The 21973-nt window shown below is 42.9% G+C and overlaps 1 protein-coding gene across 4 annotated transcripts in view; it reads left to right on the forward strand.

The window, feature by feature from the left end:
• MSRB3 (methionine sulfoxide reductase B3) overlaps positions 1-21973 on the forward strand; it is an 86513-nt gene that overhangs the window by 58550 nt on the left and 5990 nt on the right. For all 4 annotated transcript variants that reach the window (XM_049792289.1, XM_049792286.1, XM_049792288.1 and 1 more), the window contains one exon: positions 20146-20243. In XM_049792289.1, coding sequence (XP_049648246.1) covers positions 20146-20243 — 98 coding nt within the window. The remainder of the gene's footprint in view (positions 1-20145; positions 20244-21973) is intronic.

A 21973-nucleotide genomic window follows, 5' to 3' on the forward strand; every position in this document is an offset into this window, starting at 1 on the left:
TGCAGCATATTTATGGAAAAGATGAGTTTACCTGCAATTATTTTAGCTCTGTTTCTCCTTGTATGCATTTTCATTTCCTTTTTCTTTTCCTACCTTTCTTCAAAAAAAAACAAATCTGCTTATGTGTCTCCAGTTACCGTTACCCCAGAGAATTGGAGCTATTTTCTTCTGTCTCTTGAATTATGAGTAAGAATTGTCAGATGTGAAAAAGCTGACAAAATGTGTTTTGTAAAGAGATCATTCACCACTGTTCATCCATTCATGGGCAAGAAGAGAAATATGTAATTGAGAGAGAGATGGCCTAAGAGTAACGAGAGTGAATCAAAAATGTTGTAAACATACTAAATTTAGCTTCAGTCAGGGCCCAAATATTAAGCTGGTCTTTAGCATGTTTCAGAAAGCATGTGAATTTTTCCAAAAGCTTAGTAGGCAGAGATTTTGCTGGTTTTCTGTCGCTATTCTTGAGCTTTGAGAAAGTCAAAGTCTTTTAGTCTGTGTTAACCATTCTAACCAAGTTAAGGATACCTGACACAATAAATGCAGATGCAGAAACTGAAAGGTGTATTTTTAAAACATTAAAATTTAGAAACAGAAGTGTTCTGTTTCTGCCTCTTACTTTTCAAGGAGGTGGTCATGAAAACAGAATTCTCCTGTTTATATTCTCATTTAAGAAGTGTTTACCCATAAGATTTATGATTTTTGAAAGTGCTCATATACTCACTTCCATACTACTATCTCCCCTTGAGTCAGTGATCTTTTTTTCCCTGCCACACACTCTATTATTTAGGGGATTTAAATGGAGTCCCAGAAACATGGATTTGCAGAGGGGTGGGATTTGGAATGTCAATTGTCAGCACTGACAGAATATCTGGAAACTGATTAAGACATATTTAGGTTGCAGAGTGGTGGAAAAACGTGCTTGTGAATAAAAAATCTGCTGCGTAAAATACTGTGTTGAGGGCATTAGGGCTCTGGAAACAAGTTTAAAAGGCAAGAGGGGAAGATACAGCATTTCACTGAAATTTCACCCCTCTCTGTTTTCAAGGATAGTAAGAAATCCCTGATTGAAAGAGCACTGTCAGAGCTGGACTTTAGGTCAGGAGTTAGTATGAGTGTTATTAGACTGTGGCAAACTGAAGTTACATTGGCCATTGCTTTCCCAGTTAACTGGCTTTGCTGGAGAAGAGAATTATAGAAACTCTCTTTTTAAATTGTTCTGTTTTCTTTACTATCTGCACGTCTGAGACTCCTCCCTTGCCCCACAATGATGGCATATCTTGGGCATACCTGGATCTGTGTCTTTGTGGCAGTATGACTAAACAGGGCTGCATTTTACTGTTGAAGAACAGCATGACGTTGAAACTTATGCCGGCAGCTGCTTTCACCCCTTTGGTTCCAGGTGTCGCAGTGTAGACCATATAAAAAGTAAGTCCCACTCCTAAAAACCAGAGAAATGTACAGAGCAGAACTGTAATCTTAACCCCCTTGCTCTAGTCTCTGTAAAATTAATTTCTTTAATGATACATTAACATAAGTTTTCATGTTCCCTTTATGCTTTCTCACACAAGGAAGGTCTGTGCTCAAAGGACCTCCTCCTGGCCAGGATGTGTCACACACCAGTGGGACTCCCCAATGGGATATGCCCCCTCTTGGGCTCCTGTTTCTGTGGAGGAGGGAGTGAGTACCTGACCACCTCCCCACCTCCTCTGAAGACTATGCACAAGTCCAAGCTTGAGACCCAAGTCATCACTCACTTAGGGTACCCACTAGTGTGGCACCCAGAATGGCAAGGCAACTTGACTACATCTAGGTGGGAGTGAGGACACAGACCTTCATCTAAATGCGCTTGGCCTTAAGGTGATCTGACCTTCCTTCACCAGATCAAGAAAGGGGTGGATCATACAGAGACTCTGTGCATCCCTCCCCCCTCTACCCTCCTCTCCACAGCAAAGGGGGTTATTGGGAAACTTCAGAAGCTGAAACTCATGAGATTTCCACTGGCACTTTGCCTCTGAGAATGTTTTTACTTACCCACAAATGACTGAGCTTTAATGAGTTTCTCATAATTTGTACGAGCAGTAACAGTATATTTCTTTCATTCCTCTGCCAATAGTTCTTGCGTATTTTTTGAAATTTTCATCAACTGTATTGGCCAGTGCCAGGCTTAAACCTTGCACAGATGGAGGTGGACAATAACATTAAAATTTCTAAGTAATCAAATGTATTACAGCCTGCAGTTCTGCTTTTGCATTTGGATCAGAGTGTCCTACTTCATTATTTAAAAACAGAAAGGTGCTCTGTTAAAGAAGGTGAAAGAATAAGGCAGAGTGTTCTTCAAATTCAGAAAGATTAATAAATGAAGGGTATTCAGTGTCATCTTCAGTGCAATGTAAAGAATAAGATTATCTAAGTTATGCAGACATTCTACCTTTAATTCAGGCTGTATTTACAGAAACTTCCCACCCGTATCTCATTAGTTCAATGTTATGGTTTATTTGTGCAAGTCTGTTTTAAAACTAATGAATGATGGGGAATTAGAGAGTTACAGAAGTGATAGCAGGTATTTAAAAAACATTTGAAGCAAGAGTAAAGAATGCTGTACTCTCAGGAAATGAACTGATACTTACTGAAGCCCATGCAAATATTTAAATGATCTAATAAAGATCAGTGAATTAAAAAATAAGAAAAATAGTCCCATAGGATGGGCATAGAAAAGTAGATTGTTAAACACAGGGATAGCAGAAAGATATGCTAGTACAAAGCTGCAAATAAAATTATTGTTTGCCCTGATCACCCAGTTTACATATTTGGATGGATGTATAGCCTTTGCTATACATTCTTACTATAGAAAGAGATAAATGTTCACATAGAGGAGGCTAAAGTTAGTCCCAGAGGCTGGGGTAGCCACAGCTAGAACTATGAGAACAATAGGATTTTTTATTTGGGGACCAAACCTGTACATGGAAACAGGGTTGGGGACTTTAGTGTCCTGGAAAGTTTGCTTTAAGTTGGCAAGCAGAAATAAAAGGTTTTGGTTTTTTCAATGTATTGAACTGGGGCAGGGTGTATACCCCTCAGATTTTTTAACATAAATTGTTATTGTAAAGCTTTCAAACAAAGGCTTGAACTATATGCCTTCAAAATGAAGAGTGGAAAACAGTTAAGCTATTTGAATTTTGTGCAAATACTCCAATTTTTTCCAGTCAAAATTTTTTACAAAATTTGAGAATTTTTCTGAAAGTTTTCTAGACCCCTAGAGACTGTGGTTTAAGGCAATTTTATTATTTAGAAAGAAACTAAAACCAAATTCCCAAACCTGCCACCAGCCCAAAACTCAGGCCCCATTTAATTGGATGCTTAAATACTGGTACCCACAGTTTGGTTTCCTGGATTGCACAATCAGCTGGCTGTGACGGCCTTTTTTTCCGTGCTGCCCTGGTACAATGGAGCTGAACCCCTCTGTGACCCCTGGGAATGCCAACAATAGAGATGATCAGTCATTGCACACACAGCTCTCCAAAGGGTGATCACTTTGTTTCAGGCCTTTCTAGAAAACGATCCATAGTTTTGCAAGTATTTTAGACTTAATATTTCTTAGGGTGTAGATTAAAGAATGTGTTAATTGGAGTAACAGTGTGAAACAAGTATTACACCGAGTGATAGCAGTGCTGGACACTAAGTATAGAGGTTGAACATTGAAAGTTTTGCTACTGAGGCTGCTTTGAATACAGAGTAGGAATTCTGCCTCCTCCCCACTCCACCTCCCCCCTCTAAAATACACCAAATCAATGGGATGGTGCCTCGTGCAAACGAAACACCATCATGTTTCATGTCAAAATGTACAACCGTTTTAATCTGGCTGAAGGTGAGGCTCTGAAGCTGATGTCAGATATGGCTTGTACTGAAAATCTGCAGGTCATTAAGTTGCCTGCAAGTGAGGGAAGTATGTTTTTAAGGTCCATTTTGGAATGTGGGTTGGAGGTCCTCAGGTCCTCTAGTTGTTGCTCTAAAGCCAGAAGCTGCAAGGCTTGTTTGGGTTTTCTGTGAGATGCTTTATGGCCTGTTGTTTGTGGCATGGGAACCAAGTCATTTTTCAGAAACTGATTGTGCTGCTGGCTCCATTCTTTTCCTATGGAGATTTGGACTATATTTCACCTCTTTGGTTGTTTTATAGGAAGGAACCCTATTGAGAACACCTAGAGTGATACAATTACAGCATGAGCATTTAAAACCATGGGTATGCCTCAGCTTCCTGGGGAGCTGGGAAGAAGTCAAGGAGTGCACAAAGATTTTTTGGGGCTGACTGCAAACTGTTCAGAGTACTAGATACCCTTCAAATTTCAGTGGAGGTTTGAGCTTAGAACAGTCCCTTTTAGGCAACCAAAAGCAGACATTTTGTGCTAAGGCTAAGAGTGCTCTGCAGCCAGAATGTGTGTTATTTTGGTTGCAATCTAATGAACATGTGAAGGGTAGAGAGGGAAAACCCAGCAACCTCCAGCGTTTCAGTCCTTCCCTGTCCCTCCAACTTCCATTGTTGCGATGCTGCTAAATCCGCTTTGCCTGCTCAGAACTTAAGTAAACAGACATTGTACTTGTGGGGAGTTATGCAGCATTTAAAAAAAGGTCTGAATTTGTTGAATAGAGTTGCATCAGTACTGGGGTAGCTTGGTGTCAAAGGTTAGATTTTGTTATATCCAAGATAGGGTTGGGAACTGACATACTGTAGCTTTTCTTGAGTGATCTGTTTTCTTAAGTGCTCACAGCATGCTTAGAGAATGAGAAGTACAGGATGTTTCAGTCCCTTTCCTGGAAAGTGCATCCTCTGCTACCTGCCTTCTGAGGAAAGATTTAGCCCAGATAATAACCCAGGTAATTTATTTTAAATTCTAAATTCGCATACTTTGCCTTTTGTAATGCTGAGACAGAGATCTTTGGAACAGAGGGATTACAGGCTTATTTGAATTACGAAGGCACTGAGCTCAAGTAGCCTTTTAGCCAAATCCGTTGTTCATGTGGTCAGCTTATAATCATGTTTCTGTGATATTAGTGCAAAGATGTAGTGTCAATGCTGAGTTCAGATGTTTACCCTATTCTATCAATCAGGGATATCACAGTAAGTCATCCCCACACCCCTTGCCCTGTATTCTCACTTTCTGCCTTGTGTTGCCTCCAGTGGTTGTTTAACCTCTCGGTTAACCGATTCAGCTTGCTAGACCAGAAAAAAAGCTGAATCATTTTCTGCTGGTTTAGTGAACTGAACTTTCTCCCCACAAATGGCTAAGCACCAGAGCTGGTGAATGGTGAGCAAGCAGCAGGACCAAGACAACTGAGAGCAGGGACAAGAGAAGGGCAGGAAGCTGATGGATTGCTTCAGCCATCTTATGACACCTTCCCCTAAGTCTGCCCTGCTAAAGCTTCTCCACTTTGCATACAAAATATTAGAAGTTGATTGGAACAAAAGCCTCCTGTGCATCTCCCGTGGGACCTCCTGACCAGCAGGTTACTAGCTGTTCTGGGTTCAGAGGGTCTTTGGTAAAATGGAGACATCCCTAGGAAAATTTGCTTCCAGCAAGCAAGCATTTCATGTTCTTTTGTTTAAAAAAACTGGTTTTATGGAAGATTTCGTACTGAGCCCTTGTCGAGATTTTGTATTTTGCCTTCTCTCTGAAAGTCTCTGTAAGACTTTCCTTTTAGAATGAACCACAAACTCGTCTTTCAAACCTAAACAAAAATCTATGCAGCTCCTTCCAAAATCTAGTCTAATCAAGGCTACAGTTCCTTGACTTCGCGGTCCCAAGCGCACACGGCCTGAGAGGAAGCTCAGACACCCAGTTCACTGGCTATTTGAGTGAAAAGGGAAAGAAAGAAATATTTCCTGTAGCATAAGGAAGAACTAATGAGAAGAAGAAAGAAAGTGGAAAGGCTGAAAATGAGACGTTGGACATATAGGGTGTAAAAAGCATTAAATCAAATTAAAATCTAATTAAAATCTCTCCCTGCAGCTACTTTTCAACTTAGCTATTCTTGCTTACTGTCAGTTGGTCTGGACTATGTTTCTGCTGGCTAACTTCTGTTTTGTTAACAGTTCTTCCAGTCAAGCCTGACCTACCTGTATGTCCCCACTTGCTTCATCCCAGGGCTCCCTTGGCAGAAGTTTTGGCAGTAAGGAACCAAATAAGCAATTGTGTGTAAGAGGTGTGAATCAACTTTGCTTCAGTAAATTCAGAATATCTTGCAAGCTCATTTGGTGCTATTTATGCAAGGTTTCAGCAGAGTTTACTTTTGAAGTAAATATTAAAGTGAAATGAGGTCCAGCGCTGTCTTTGAATGCAGAGCATCATTTTACACCTCGTTAGGTCTATTTTTCCCACTAATACAACAGTGGCAATTGGACAAGTAAAAGACTGATGAGATGAACAAAAGTGATGTTCCTTTCCTGAGCATGCCAAATCCATTCCGTAAATGTGGCATTAAAAAAAAAAAGACCCCAAACCACATGGCAGAAGTCAGGCGTCCCAAGGAAAACCTGCACTACAGCAGTATGTACAAGCTCGTGCATCTCTTTATTTAATGTTTCAGACCCTCCTTTCCCTTGACATTAGAAGGATCATTTGTCTGTGTGCAGCTAATTTGCTGTTTTACTTAGAAGATTTCCTCAAAGATATATGCAAAACAGTGTAATTGTGGTTGGATTTTTTTTTTCCTGCAGTTGAAAATTTGAAGTTTTCATAAATGTTGAAAACAACTTGATCTTGTTACTTAGTAAGGCCTTTATTAATCTCTCTTAAATAACAACTCTTAGGCTTGTTTTGGGCCCTGCTTGTCCCAGCACAAGCTTATGCTGCAACAGTTACCATGGGGGAACTGTCCCTAGCATGTGTCTGAGATGCCCTGTGAGAGTAAATTGTGTAGGGGAGAAAACCTATCCTTACTCATAGCTCCACACAAGCCCCTGACTCCTTGTCCAGAAAATTTAAGAGTATTACAATAACTGATAGTATCAAGATTCCTTTTTTTAGGAGTATCATGTACTGAATGGTTCAAGTGATACCTCCCATCACTACCTGCATCACATCTCTGGCATCAGCTAAGTGTGAGTAAACCAGCACGAGAAAGGAGCCATGAAATGTGAGCTGTTCCACACAAAAATGTGCACAGCTTTCACAGATGCGTAAATACTGTTGTAGATTTAAGGATGCTCTATTTTGACCTAATAATGACAATGCTATGGCTTTTGAATACCCCTTCTTTTTTTCCTGTAGAAGCAGCTATGCAGTGCTATCCCTTCACACCCTGTTTTCCTTGCCTGCAAGAGTAAGATTTAGCTGCTGATACAGGATTCTAAAAGGCTTGGGGATAACGGACTGAATTAAACATTCCTCTTCCAGCTGCTGCTGTTCACAACACTTTTGACAGTTAAAATATATCACACATTCTCTTGTCTGTTTAATATAAACAATTAGTATTTTAAGTAGAGTTCAGAATCGGCCCCAAATAGGAAGATCCAGACAGGCAGTTCAGATAGGAAACTAAGGAGTATCCTAAATGTATATAAAAGTAGTTTGCAGTCAGTTCACCCTATGCCTAACATACTGTCTACTGCCACACATTAGATCATGGAAGCTAAGAGACCAGTGGCTTGTCTCTTGGGGATGAAGGTTTCATTTTTCATCTCAAAATTATTTTAGCACAACTTTTTATCTGAAATATTTAGTATGAAATATAAAATGAAGGGGGGGGGGGGAAATCAAAATTAGAATAAAGTATTTCTGCTTTCATATAATGAAACATTTTAGTTAAGCCAAGATCAGTTTTGGAGGAAAGCTTGTTTAAAGAGAATTTTCCTTTTTCTTTTTTTTCCATTCTGGAATGAAGACATTTGAAATCGTGAAACTCATTAAAACAAACAAAAAAATCTTCTTCTTCTTACTTCCTTCAAGCTGAAGTAAACCTGAAGTAACAGAAGAGCTTTAATGCAAACTTAATTGTAGTATAGAAGCAACATTGTGAGAATAGTAGCAATCTTTGTAGTTTTAGGAATTCTAACATGATCTCTGCAAAGTGCAATTTGCTAAAATTTATTTCCTAAATGAGAGAATTTTTAATAAAAAGTTATAAACTGAAAAAGCTCCTCACTCCTTACAAAAGGCATCCAGGGTGCTGTACTGTACATATGTAAAACCCTTCTTTTCTGAGTCTAGACGATGCATGGCTCCATAATGAGAGGGGGTAACATTCTGTATAATACTGCTTCACACAGGTGGTCTTGAAATTCTCTCCACCTAAAGTCAAGGCCCTTGTGGGCACGGAGATCTCTGGAAACCTCTCTGACAACTTTTCCATGTCAAAAGCTAAGCATGCACCTCAGTGTGAAGCTGGACCAGGACTAGGTATCATTTAGGACTGAACCCTCCAGCTACTAGCATGGGTAAAATATCTCATAGGAAGCATTTAGCCTCACTTCAGCTTGCCGAGGAGGAAGCTAAATTTTAGGTTATAAACTTCACATCAATGACCTGTCCTGTATTCCTTTGCAATGGTTAGTGGCTTGATTGCACTGGGCCCTGTAGGGGCCACAATAGTGCAAATAATGAATCATAAATAAACAACTTCCCAATTTTGCAAAAGGAAGCCAGGCAATTAATTTCTTTTAAATTGAGACTTCATATAAAATGAAATAGGCCCCTCAGACCCACACGGCAGCTTCTGCAGCCATCAACTCAGTTTGCACCTTTAAAGAAAAAAAAGGAGCAGGGCGCAGGGAGTAAAAATGAAAACAGCTTCAGGTTGTTCAATTTCCTGTTTGTTTAAATTTGTTCTTCCTGACATGCAGATTCATCACACTCCTTTCCTGGTGACTACTTCATTATATTAGTTTAGTTAGGTATTGAGGGATTTTTATCTTCTGACTCATAAAATTCTTGTATTCCCCTAAGAATTTCCTGTGTCTGACTGGAATTTTATGTCTTTGTAGTTTTAGCTGGACTTCTTGAAGAAGTTGCTTTCTAAATGACTCTGCTTTTGAGGTCTCCAAGTAGCGTCTGAGGAGCCAGCTCAGAGCCTCATTCCTGCTTTTCAGGAAAACTGATCTGTGCCAGCACTTCGCCTCTTAAAATTTTAATCAGAGAATTATCTTAATCTTTTTAAACTCTTCCTTTCCCCACAGTATTTCCCCCTTGCTGCCCGTGCCCTTTCCAGGTGTCCACTTCATAATATTTTTGTCCAATCCCGAAAATGCACACCCCGGTGGCTCAGAGTGCCGCCTGCAAGCCTGTCCCATCAGGTTTTCATCACTCACTTGCTATAAAGCGGAGAAGCTGAGGTTACGAGTATATTGGACCATTTAGCAGTTGATGAGAAATGCCTTTGTGTATCCCCTCCCTGTTTTTAGTCCTTTCTGAGGAGGGTGAGAGCCAGGTTAGGCTGGAGCCCTGGTGTGTGCTTCTTTGAAGGGATCAGTGAATTGAAGGTGATGCTTTTTGACATGTGAGCTCCAGAAATGTATGGAGCGATGGTAGTGCCAACTCGCCTGCTCACACAGCAGCTTCGTCGGCCTTCGCTTCCCTCCCAGCGCGAAATGGCGGCGCTCAGCTGCCCCCGGTCTCGGAGGTAGCTCGTACCTTTTGAAATAAATGGCTTTGAACAGGAGGAAGCAGGCGACAGAATAGCACCGTGCCCGTTTTCCAAAAGTCTGGGAGAAAAAGCAGAGAAAAAACCCCAACCCTGGCCATCCGTTCCGGTTTTAGGGTCTTTTCTCCTCTGCCGGATCGCGGTGTGTGGCTGCGGCGGGAGCTCCTCGGTGGGTGCCCCCACACACAGCTTTAACCCAGCCGGCACGGGCACGTATCGGTAAGGTTACTCTCCCCGAGTCTATTTGCTTATGAAATCGGCAGGTGGAGACACGAACAAGGCTATGCGCTGCCGCCGCTCCCGCCCGCCCCGCCGGGCCCTCCCGGGCTCCCCCGCCCCGAGGCAGCAGCCGGCGCTGAGGAACCGGCGGGCTGGGGCCGGCCGCCTGCCCGCGCCCCGGGGCTTTCCCTGCGGGCCGGGCCGCTGCCCGCGGCCGGAGCTCTGTCGCCCGTCCGTCCCCCCACCCCGGTGCCTTTCCTGACCCTGGGCGCAGACGGCCCTTCCGCAGGCAGCGGGAGCGGCGGGGACGTTGTTCCTGTTCCTCCTCCTCCTCCTCCTCCTCCTCCTTCCCCCCCCAAACGCCACGGCCCCCGGGCGCTTCCTTTCTCCTCATGCTCGCTCGCCTCCCTCCAGGCTCGTCATCTGGGAGATGCCCGCTTCCCACGTCCCGAGGGACGCCCCCGCACGCCGGGATTGCTGGGGGGCGACCGGGCCGCGGGCACCGCGCGGTGGCCGGTGGCCCAGCGCTGGGGTCGGGGGGTCTGCTCCGGCGGGGCGGCGGAATGGCGCAGAGGAGAGGGCCCGGCGAGACACACCGGCGAAGCAGCCGTCGGTGTTAGGGAAGAGCAGCCGAAGCGGCAGCTGCGGCTAGCCCGGTGCCGTGGGAGGCTGTGTGTAACGGAGACCGGTCCCCGTGAGCGCGGGGAGTGTCCCGTGAGGTGCTTGAGGGTCTGTTGGAGGACGGCGTGCCCGCTCCGGGCATCTTGCCTCTCTCCAGGTTTCTCCTGCGCATCGGCCCATTCCCTTTTGCCAGTTCTCTCTGAGTCATCTCCTATTTCTCCTCTTGCTTATTGCGTCAGGTTTCTTTTCTAAGCCGATTACTCCTCTTTACATATTTCTTTACCTAGAATAGCATAAAAGAAAACAAGACCCTGAGTGAGTTGGATGTTTATAAACCGATCTTATTTGTCTGCAAAAACATGTAGTGAGTATAATTGACTTCCACTGTGACCATTCGTACTGTGCCCAATGACAAACGCTCTTGGCTTAGGTTGAAAATTACTTCCATGTCTTGAGCGGTTTGTGTATGGTACATTTGTTTTAATTATTTATGCAAGTAAAAAATACAACAGAAGGCTAATCCAGAAGAAAAAGGAAGAAATCAAAGACACGGTCACGTAAGGAATGGCACAGGCACCGGAGCAAATAAGAGACCTGTGCTGAGCTGTTGTGCGCAGCAGCCATGTTAGCACTTGCTCAGTCTTTGGGAGATTCCAGAGGCAAGCTGGGCTTACCCCAGCAGAGCATTAAAGGAAAACAGCTCATCATGAGATCGTTTTTAAGTAGTTTGCTGTTTCTTTCCGAGGGCAGTGTCACCAGCTACATAGTATGGCTGTGAAAAGTTTTCCTTTGAAATCTTTCTTGAAAGAAAATACGGGGTTTAGCAGAAAGGGCATGCTTCGCTTTAGAAACCATAACAGAAAGCAAAACAGAAGGTGAACATTATAATCTGAAATATGAACTTTTCCATTTCAATAGTTTCAGTTTTCAGAAGTTTTCAAAGTACAGCTGAAGTTTTCCACAGAAAACTTAAAGGAAAAGGAGTGTGTGGGAGTGTGTGTGCACACGTATATTGTTTTTGTCAGGCTTTTCTGTGAAGAAAGGTCTTTATTTTCTAGTCAGCATTATTACCGACCTCCCTTTGTTTGCATAAGAGGTTGTTAAAAAGATTTAAACCTCTGCCCCAAACCAACACTAACTCCAAACAATCTAACCCTGCAAATCATTCCTTTTTTCTTTTAGGATTTTCTGTAGTGCCTATAGCTGTTGCATCCTTTTGTGCATGACAGCACGGTGTTCAACCACGTGTTGTAGAGACAAAGTCGTGGGCAGAGCGCAATGTAAAGTTACCCTGGGTACTAGGTCCAGGGTGGCAGAATTACCTCAGAAGTCTTTGCATGAAGCTGCAGTGAGTAGCTTCTGCGCTTCCCAGGTGAAGCAGGGCTTCATGGCAAGGTTCCTTGCAGGGCTTGATGAGCCTGTAGCTCGTGATGAGATGTTCCTGCACTGGGATGAAAATCCTGCTGTGGAAGTGTATCTGTTTTAAGGACTAGTTTAGTGGGTAAACTGTAATATGAGCAAAGAGGAGGGTTTTGCTCTCTACCGCTTCATGGTGGCATCCGAAGGTGCCATACCCCACCTTCCTGCAGAGTCTTCTCTTGTGGCCGAATGGCCCTTGCAGCAGACCTAGTGGTTTGTGGCTCATTCTTCGCCCTGCTGTTCAGTACTCTATTCTGTCAACCTTTGGCAGACATTGCCATCTGCTAACTGCCCCAGTCTTGGCCCAAATCCTGACAAAAGCTTTCCTTGAAGGCCAAGAAAATTATGTCCCTTCTAAGTTATTTGTGACCAAGTTCCTTCACCAAGACATCTCATTCAATATCTAAAGTAAACAGAAGAAAGGGGGCCTTTGTCTTTTTTTGGTTTTAATCAGTGTAATAACTCTTTCCCTTGTTTCAGAACTTTACAACTGCAATGAGAGCCTGTTTGTCCAGCTGTAATGAGGAGGGTGCTTGTCTGCTAGAGCACTCAGTGCTGGAGGCACTGTAGAAGGAGGCTCCGCAGAAGGAATATAACTGCAAAAGGAAGACAGTACAAGCTGGGGGTTTTTGAGTTAAAAATAATTCTGTCAGAACTCCACCTCTGTGGTTTCAGTTTTAGTGTGTAACCGAGTTCTGGCTGTTCTTTACCAACCGTATTTCCCAGACATGCATAACAATACTACAGGAAAATATTTCAACAAACAAATTGTGGATGTTCATTACTTGAAACACCCCATGACAAATTTTTCAAATATGTATTTCATCTGTGACTGCTGTTCATTTCAGTGCCAGATGCTGATTATTACAAGGTTGCATTTGCTGTTTTTTTTTTTTTTTTACTTTCTCTGTGAGCACACTGCATTAGGATGCCAATTTTGTCAAATCACTTCCATTGTAAGGCCTGCCAGCTCTACTGCTATCCTGATTTACTCATCCTATATGAAAGCTTCAAGTTATTTTAGTGAATTGCACAGGTAACTCATAGGTATACCGATAGCAAGATATTTTGCAATATATACATTTGTTTCAGTAATACTGCTTTTGGAAGGAAAACAAAAACATTTATTCGAAGTTGAATGCTTTGGACTGAGGTTACTAGGTCAACAGTAAATTTTAAAAACTATTTGAGATGCTTCTTGATGGCATTTTAAAATTACAGCTTAAGGTTACACTGCTTCACATGATTCTGGTGCCTTTGATGCTGAAGATCTACAGCTGACTTATGTGTAAGATATATTTTTAAAAACATTAACCATGATTTAAAGTAACAAGCGACACTGTTCAGATGAGGGGAGAAACCCATCCTTTGGGAGGAAGTGAGTTAGATTCAGTAGTTTTGTTGAACCTGAACCCAGAAAGAAACCATTAGTAACTCAATCTTTCTAAGAAGACTTGAGGAAGATCCCAGCTCCTGCCTACCTGTTGATTTTAGCAGCAGCCCAGACACTGGAGATGTCAGGAGTGTTACAGAGCAAGTCTCTAAAACAGCCAACTTTTATTTAGCAGTATTTCAGAGCACAGTGAAAGGACTAAGGAAGCAGCTAGGGCAATGGTGGTATTGTGATACAGTTATTAATTGCTAAAGAGAACAGGCCACATGATTTCATTGCTCAAGAGACATCGGGGCACTCTTGTTCGGAAAAATTCAGATGTCAAATGAAATTGTAGATGCAACGTTTCAGATCTCCCTTAACAATCATTTTAAACAAATATAACCTCCTCCCACTAACAACGAAATAAATCTGGATTGCAAATGCTGTTTCATAGTAAGTTATTTTGATGCTCAGAGTGCTGTAGTGGAAGAAAACAAATACCACCTTTATTTATGGCTTTCAGTTTTTTATTTCCCAAGTGAGAAACATAAAGAAAAAAACAGATGACGATTGTCTCATAAAAGCTACTATTAGAGGTTCAATTGTTTTGTAAAATTCCCTTCCCACACTGTTCTGTCAGAGTGGTATTTGCCTGCTGCGGTAGCCCAACTGTGCCATTAGATACAGGTAGCATGTTAGAGATAAGCCTTCTCTTTACTTTTTCTTCCAAAATTAAGCTTCATTTTGTCTGTGTCTTCCCACCTGCCAACCTAGCTACCACTCCGACACTCCGCATGTTCTGCTGAAAAACAGTACCATGTTGTCCTTCTTACATCTGGATGGTGCTGGAAAGGACCGAATGTTTTCTTTTCAGTGAAATACGTATCTACTGTAAAGTCATTTGCTGGTGAACAAGAATGTTTCTGTTCCCGATTCTGTTTCTAGCTACATTTCGGTAAATTAGATGAACCTCCACTGAAGGTAGTATTACTTGATGGTAAAATACTTGTAAGTAAGAATATTTGTTGTGCATTCATTATCATGGAGATACCATGAAAAATAACCCTGGATGTTAGCCAAAAAAAGCCCTATATCTGCATAGGCATTCTACATTATAGCAACATGTCACTTTGTAGTTCTACGTTAAACTTGTATGTGAGAAGTTACAGCTGTGGATGCCTGTGGATGTCTTTCAGATTCTGTTTCAATAAACCTGTGAGAAAGAAAAAAGTGAAGGCCCTTCAGCTTTACAGCAGTTTCAAAGCAGAAGCTTTATTACCTTTTTTTAATCCTATACACTTTATGTTTTTACACAGACATAGCTTCTCAGTGAAGATAAATGATGAGACTCCCTTAAAAAGCCTTTGGGTTTTCATTAATCCACATTAGGTTAAAAGGGAATCAGAATTCTAAAAATACAGCACATCAGAGAAACAAGGTATTTCTTAGGTCAAGGTCCTCTTTTCCATCTGGTGCCATTTGGTAGTTCTAACATCTTCCATATCCCCCTACTTTTCCATCTGGTGCCATTTGGTAGTTCTAACATCTTCCATATCCCCCTACTTCTCCATCTGTAAATAACTCACTGAAGTAAATGCTTGGAATAATTACAGCAAAGAATGATAAAATGCAGGCTGAACTTAATCTCTTTGGGATCTAAAATGAAAAACGTAACTACAGACATCACAGTTATTGAAAAACTGTGGAGGTCTCCAGTCGGCAGGTGTATGAAATGGGAATAATGTCAGAGCATTAGATGCTTTGGGATTGCAATTGTGCTGTTCAGAAAAATGTCAAAAGGAATATTAGTTCAGGAGAGGGGAAAAAATAGCTTAGCAGGGCTGATTTTCAAAAGCAGCCTGCCGTTTTGCTTCTGCAAATAATTATAGACTCATATTTTAATGGTTAGATGTCTAAGTGCTTGCACCCATTTATTAGGAAGTTGGAGATCTAACTACAATAAAATGTGTGCAAACTTGCAAAACTGGAAGGAGGTTTGAGATGCTTCTAAGATTGATCAATCAATCAACAGCTGGACTGCTTTCCAAAAGTTTATGGAGACAAAATGTCTTTCTTTTTTAGTTTGAGGTCAGCATTGCCCCAAGAAAAGAGTCCTGGAGTAGCCCACGAGATAAGGTTTTTTAGAGCTTCCTGGGTTAATACGAAAGAAATTATGTACTCCTGCTGGGGTTTCATATCTCTACCAGGAATGCACAAAGGGGGCTGGACTCTAGGCACACCGTTTGCTGTCACTGCCTTACTCAGGCATTACAGCTACTTCAGCATCTCAATTTAAGAAGGAGACAAACTGTTCCATTTGTCAGCTGTCTGGGACTGCTGTGTGCTGGCTGCCTGTGTTGTCGCGATACCCAGCTTGTGCCAACTGCCTGTATAGGTGCCTGCCTTAGGCAGCTCGTTAGTAATATAGACTCCATCAGGTACCTAGAAGAGGAGGGCTGAAAAGTGAGAAGGAAGATGCCTCTTTTGAATGATTTGAAACCCCGTGCCCAGGGCTGCAAAAGCAGCATCCAGCATAGGTTCCCAAAGCCAGCCTTTCTCTTCCTCCCTGTTCTTCACTGTTGCTGCCCAGGGCAGTACCTGGCCATCTCTGCTCTGAAGAAGGCATTCTTTGATGAAGAGGCATAAACCGCTGTCTCCTCTTTGCCAGAATTGGGACCATTATGAAAAACAAAATATTTGGTTTTGGTGGCGGGGTATGGGGTGAATTCTAGCAATGTTGTGCAGCTTTTGCAAAATATTTGGGGGATGTCCCAGAATGAGGAAGAATGGGACATGACTCAGTATGTGTGACACCCAGCAGCATAAGATTCTTTCTATTACTCATGCAGGATGGACCGGAAAAGATCTGTCAGTAATGTTCAGTTTACACATGGTTTTCACTTAAGTACTTGACAGAAGAAAGTTTCATTGCTTTATTTAGTGTATTTTAGATCCAAGAAAGGATACTTGCTATATATCTGAAAAACTATTCATCTCTGTGGCTGGCTTATTAACATACCAGAAACTGGCCCTTAGGACATAGCAGCCTGACTCCCATGTAAAGGGTCATCAGAGTGAGCACAAACACAACAGACTCTTATTTTAATGCCCTTTTATATTGCCAGTGTGATGCAAAGTGGTTGTGAAAATAAGAATGAGCCCATTTTAAATGTCTATGGCGTGATAAAAATTGCTGTTAGTGTGTCATACTCTCCCTCAAACTAAACTTTACATTCAGGGATAAATGTATTCACAACTCTTAGCTGCTGTTCACACACACAAAAAAAGTGCAAATGTAATTTGAAGTTGTTCACTCAGCTGGGAGACTCCCCCCACCCCCATCTTGTCTCCTGCAATTACCCTTTGCCCCTTTTTTCCAGCAGCTATTTCTTCCTAGCTGTTATGTTTTACCATCCTTCAAAAGACAGCGGCCCCGCTCCTGCTGCCCGCCAGATGTGGTGAGCTCCACCTGGCAGAAAGTCTCAGCCCCAGGGTTCGCAGAGGGTCTCCTCCCGTCCTCAGTCTCTGCAGTGCTAAGGGTGACTGTTCCTCTCTCTCAGCTCAGCAGAAGAGATCCAAAATGGTCATCTTCCCCCCCATTCCTGCGGGAGCAAGCCCTTTCCAAGTAGCCAGATAGCCTCCAAAGGCAGGCTGCAGCTTTAATGCACGGCTAAAAGCAGTCCGAAATGTAGAGCGAGTTGGCTATTTTGCAGCCTTACAGCAGGAAGGAGGCAGGTGCTCAGGAGGACAGGAGTGGAGGAGCGGCAGCCAGCAGGACAGCAGGAGAAGTAGCCTGGGGCTCGCAAAGCGGAGGCCACTGCTGGGTCATTCACCACTTACAAAGACAGAAAGATCGTATGAAGAGTCCACAGGGACCTCTTGGCTTTCTACGTCACGGGGAGTTGCCTGATGTGCAGGCAAGCAGACGGCTTCTACAGCTTGTTCCTGGCAGCTTTTGAAGTAGAGAAAACGGCCAGAGAAGGCTTAGCAAACTATCAAATGGGTTTTCCACTTTAGCTCAGGAGAGAGGAAATGAAACAGCAGAGGGGGATTGATTTTCCCGGTGAGTTTGGCTCATCAACTCAATGAGCAGTTCACTTGTCTTCCTCTCAAGGTCAAGAGAGTGACAGTGTGCCTTGCTGTGCCGTTCAGGACCTTTTCTGTCGCAGGGTTTGCTCGGTTCTCAGTCAACCCTCATGGAGTTACTGGTTCGTCACAGTAATGCTGGTGCCTGGCCCGCCATGTCACTCGGGAGGAGATGGCTTGACTGAGAGTTAAAAGTCCACCCTGTGGAGGCACAGTCTGCTTCCTGGTCCCTGTCTTGGGGACCATATGTGGCAGTGGTGGAGCCTTTGGAACATGTGTCATGTGTAGCATGAACTGACAGCCTAAACTCAAGTCTCTCCAGTTGGGTACAAAGGCTACTTTAGGAGGAGCTTGCCTGTTTATATAGGTTTCAGATGACTTCATTTTTTAAAAGTGCATGGAGTGCATCCAAAGCAAATAATTTTTCTGTGGTGAATGGGAAGACCAAAAGGAAAAGTCTGGAGAAAGGAGGATGGACGGTCTTTCTTTAATGTCAAAGCTGACATAAACACGTCTCCTCCAAACCCTTCTCACAAGATAATTTTCTCAGCAAGACACAGATTGCTTCAATCTCTGTGGAGCAGCCTTTGAAGCTTCCCCCTTATTGCTGTTATGGAGGAGGCAGGGTTGTCTTTGAGAATTTCTGTAGCACTGAAGTGTTCCTCCTCCAAAGGCTTTCACACGATCAGATAGTTGGTTGCTCCAAACAGCTCCCTCTTTTGAACTTCTTTGCCATCACACAAGGGCAAACTGATATGTCTGTTTTGCAAAATTATTAAATTAAAAAAACTAAAAAGGCTTCATTAAAAATACTCTGACCAGCTCTATGTAAGGCCTCAATTTTCATTAGACAGAGACCCAGCTAAGAAGATGACGAATGGTGTTGGAAAGGAGCCACCAATTAGGAGACATCAATTTTTCTGTCAGCAGGATAACCCCTTTTGCAAAACTTGACATATGTTTATTCCTTTTCTGTTTGTGAAGGTATTTGTTTGGCAGGGATATTTTGCATGAGGGGAAGAATTTATAAATTGTGTTTTTACGGTTGTCACTGCTGCACTGTTTTGAGTTCCTGTCTTGTGGGATATTTTCCGGGTTCAGAGTTCTTGCTCCTCAGTCTGCCTGCTGTCTGTAACGCTTCCATTTGCAATACTTCAGGGGAAAAAAACTACTCACTCTGCAGTGAGTTCTGGGGTGGAAACACTTGTGATAGTAGTAGGCAACTTGGGAGCATAGGACTTGGGGCCTCTAGTGCCTTCGGGGTGCAGGCTTAGGAAAGGATGTTCCCAAAAGGAAGAGAAATGCATTTCTGAGTATTTCTTTCTTAAAAATTAATGCCTGTCTTGCTTGCATCCTAATAAGTGTTCTTCCATATTTAATGGTTTAAGATACAACTGAAGACATACGGATTTTTTTCCAGTTTACACACTTCCTTTACCCACATTGAGAAAACTTGATAGCTTCCACACCTCCTTTTACTGTAGAGGAAATTTTACTCACTTTACTTATGGGAAGCTGTATATATCCTTTATTTGTCTGCATGCAGTGATTCACAGCTGCTGCTGTGTTTCTTAATAGCTTATTGCCAGTCATTTATGAAATCATCAGTAGCAAATGCTTAACAGATATTAGAAGAAGAAACAAGGAAGTTCTGTATACATGGTCATATGTGTAATACACAGAGAGCAAGAGCTGCCTGTGCATGTTATATTTGGTAAGAGACTGAATGAGAAGGATGGATAGCTGGTGGGATTTCAGATGGGCACTGGTAGATGTTGACGTGACCTTACAGCCTATCAGGTTCTTATGTGGGAACCCAGCTTCAGGAAATGGAGCATATGATGACAGGTTTTTGAGGGATGGCTGAAAAGTTACAGCTGTGTAATGGGTATTTACTGGGACACTGAATAGAAGACCTGCGTTGTTTTTTACCTGTGTTGTGCAGAGGGGGAGACGTGGCATGGAATACTCAAAGAGTGGAAGGTCATTATTTAGATAAGTGGCCGTTACTGGTAGATCCCGTATATACCTTGTCATCATCTGGTGTCAGGTCATGCTGCTCAGCGCTCAGCTAGCAGCTGTGTTGAACATACGTGTTAATGAGTGCAGTTGTTTTGTCCTGGATGCAGACCACATGTAGACCATCTACTAGTGTCTAATATAGGCATAGTTACGACTCCACCTGTCCACCTGGCTGATCTGAAGCACTCACTACTATTTTGAAATTAGGCACAGTAGTAGTTATCTCACTGCCTCTGATATGTGATGGGTCAGTGTCTGAGCAGGTCCTTCTGCCTGTGACCGTGCTTTGGTGAAGGCAAAGGTTAAGGCAAGTTTTGGAGCTCTGAATTGCAACTTACCAACTCTTTTATAAAGTACCTTTCCACTGCAAAAGCAAAACCACTTGTGTTCCATGAAGTCTCACTGTTTGTCTTCAGGGTGGAATTTCTGTTTTTTTAAACTGATGGTGAGGCTGAATCTGGCTTACCTGAGCAACCACTTCCGTGCCCAAGCTAAACTGCTACTGCTGCTTGTGGTGGAGTGCAGGAATCTCTGTTGAGATGGAAGATGGGCAACTAGTGGCACCTTAGTCCTTGCCTGTAAACAGCTTTGTATGTAGGGGGGGAATTTGCCAAAGTACCTAAGTGATTTAGGATCTAAAATCTCCATTTCAGTTATTTCCAGTCTCTGGAGTGAGATAAACATTGTTCAAAGTATGGTTCTGTCTTACAAAAGCAATGCCATCTGCCACGAAGACACCCTCTTTTCCTACTTACCTTGTTCCTCTTTTCCAGGTTGGCCTTCCTTCTATGATGTGATCAGTCCTGATGCAATTACTTTCAATGATGATTTCTCCTATGGGATGCATCGGATTGAAATATCCTGCAGTCAGGTTAGTTTATAGTACACACGGACCATTCCAATGACAAAGGCTGCAAAAATCATTACAGCGTGCTGTACTTTCCCTAAGATTTGCAAACCTTTCAGTTCCATTAAATAGTAATCATTGTGAGAGAGCACAATGGGTCGTAGGTATAACAGCTGGGTGGAACGAGCTGAAGGCACAAAGGGCTCATTGGAATGCACGCTGTTGTCTCGTGTGAGATTTAACAGAGCAGATGTAAAATGGTTGGACTCGGTCCTGAGTCTACAAAAATTGTCTTCCTGAAGAGAGTCCCTTCAAAGGAGCTCCTGAGCCTGAACCTGGCCGACTGACTCACACGTGAGCAGTTGAGGGGGAAGTGAGAAGCAGCGGAGCGACTGTCTGTGTGCTGATTCCATCACTGTGCATTATTGTGCACCCGTGCTAACTCATTCCCAACACTCATTCCCAGCACAGTCCTAATGGCTGCCTCAAACAATCCCATCTGCCATAATAATGAAGTCAGTAGTCATTTGAAACATGCCCAAATTTTCCGTTATCTGTCTTGTTCTACTTTCTCTTACGCTTTGTGCTGCCCTCCTCTCTGTGAAGGGAGTGGCATAATCATTATCTAGCAAAGGGACAAGCAGCTGTGTTGGCGTTTGGCAGACGTACCCAGCAGCTTGCAGTCCTCTCGTTCCTCATGCTCAACCTCCTCCTGAGAGAAGCAGCAGCTTCATTTGGGCAGTGATAATTTGCTGTTCTCTTTCCTGACAGTATTGGTGGAGGGTTAACTGATTTCACCCTGACGATATGCATCCTTACTAGTCAGTCAGTCCTCATATATAAATGCTCAGAGTGAGTTAAGAAGTTTCACAAAAAGAGGCAAGATTGTCTTTATGGAGAATCCATTAACTTCAGTCTGGATAGAGGGTTTGGCCCAACATGTTAATGGCCAAATCAGCGTGTCTGCTAGTATGTCACCTGTACTACATAATTCTGTAGTTTTCACATTGGTGATATGCTTTAGAAGATCCATTTAACACTTTTGGGGAAGATCCATTTCCCTAAATTTCCTAGCGAGGTAGCAATGGGACTGCAGACTGGGAATCTTGTGCTTCACCAGTGATGACTGGCATAATCAAAAATGCAGCCCACTCCCTTCAGCTCTGCTTGGTAGGCCTGAATAGTGCTAAAATCAGCGTACTGCCAACCTGCTGAGCTTGTGTCTGCTGACACCCTTCAAGAGATGGCCAGAGCTCCTGGTTTCACCTGAGAGGAGCCCAAGGCAGCTTGTGGTCAGGCCAAGGAATCTGGGAATGTCGTTTACCTGTTGCCAAACAAAATAGCGTTAGCAGATCTGAGACTAGCAGTATTAGCAGCAGTCACATGCAGACACCATAAAATTAAAGCAAAACCAAAACCTGAATTTAAAGCATTAAGAAAAAAATGCGACCAAGGATGCTATGTAATCCAATGGCAACTTTCTACCAGCTACTCCAACTTCCTTGGGCAATAACCCCACTGATGATCAAGTCACGCCAGAAAATAGCTTGAGGAGTGGTGATCATCTTTGCAGCCACTGCTCAGCACAGTCAATACCGCCGCATTGTGTATCCATAACAAAACCATTTCCTCCCCTCCTCGGAGCCCTAGGAATGTGAATCACACATGCAGCTGCAAAAAAATGCAGTTTTACTGCAGCCTGGAAAGCAGTGGGATTGATATGGCAGGCCTTGGTAGAACTGGAGGGAAATACC

The sequence above is a fragment of the Accipiter gentilis genome, chromosome 34 (genome assembly GCF_929443795.1).
Source record: "Accipiter gentilis chromosome 34, bAccGen1.1, whole genome shotgun sequence".
Taxonomy (NCBI): domain Eukaryota; kingdom Metazoa; phylum Chordata; class Aves; order Accipitriformes; family Accipitridae; genus Astur; species Astur gentilis.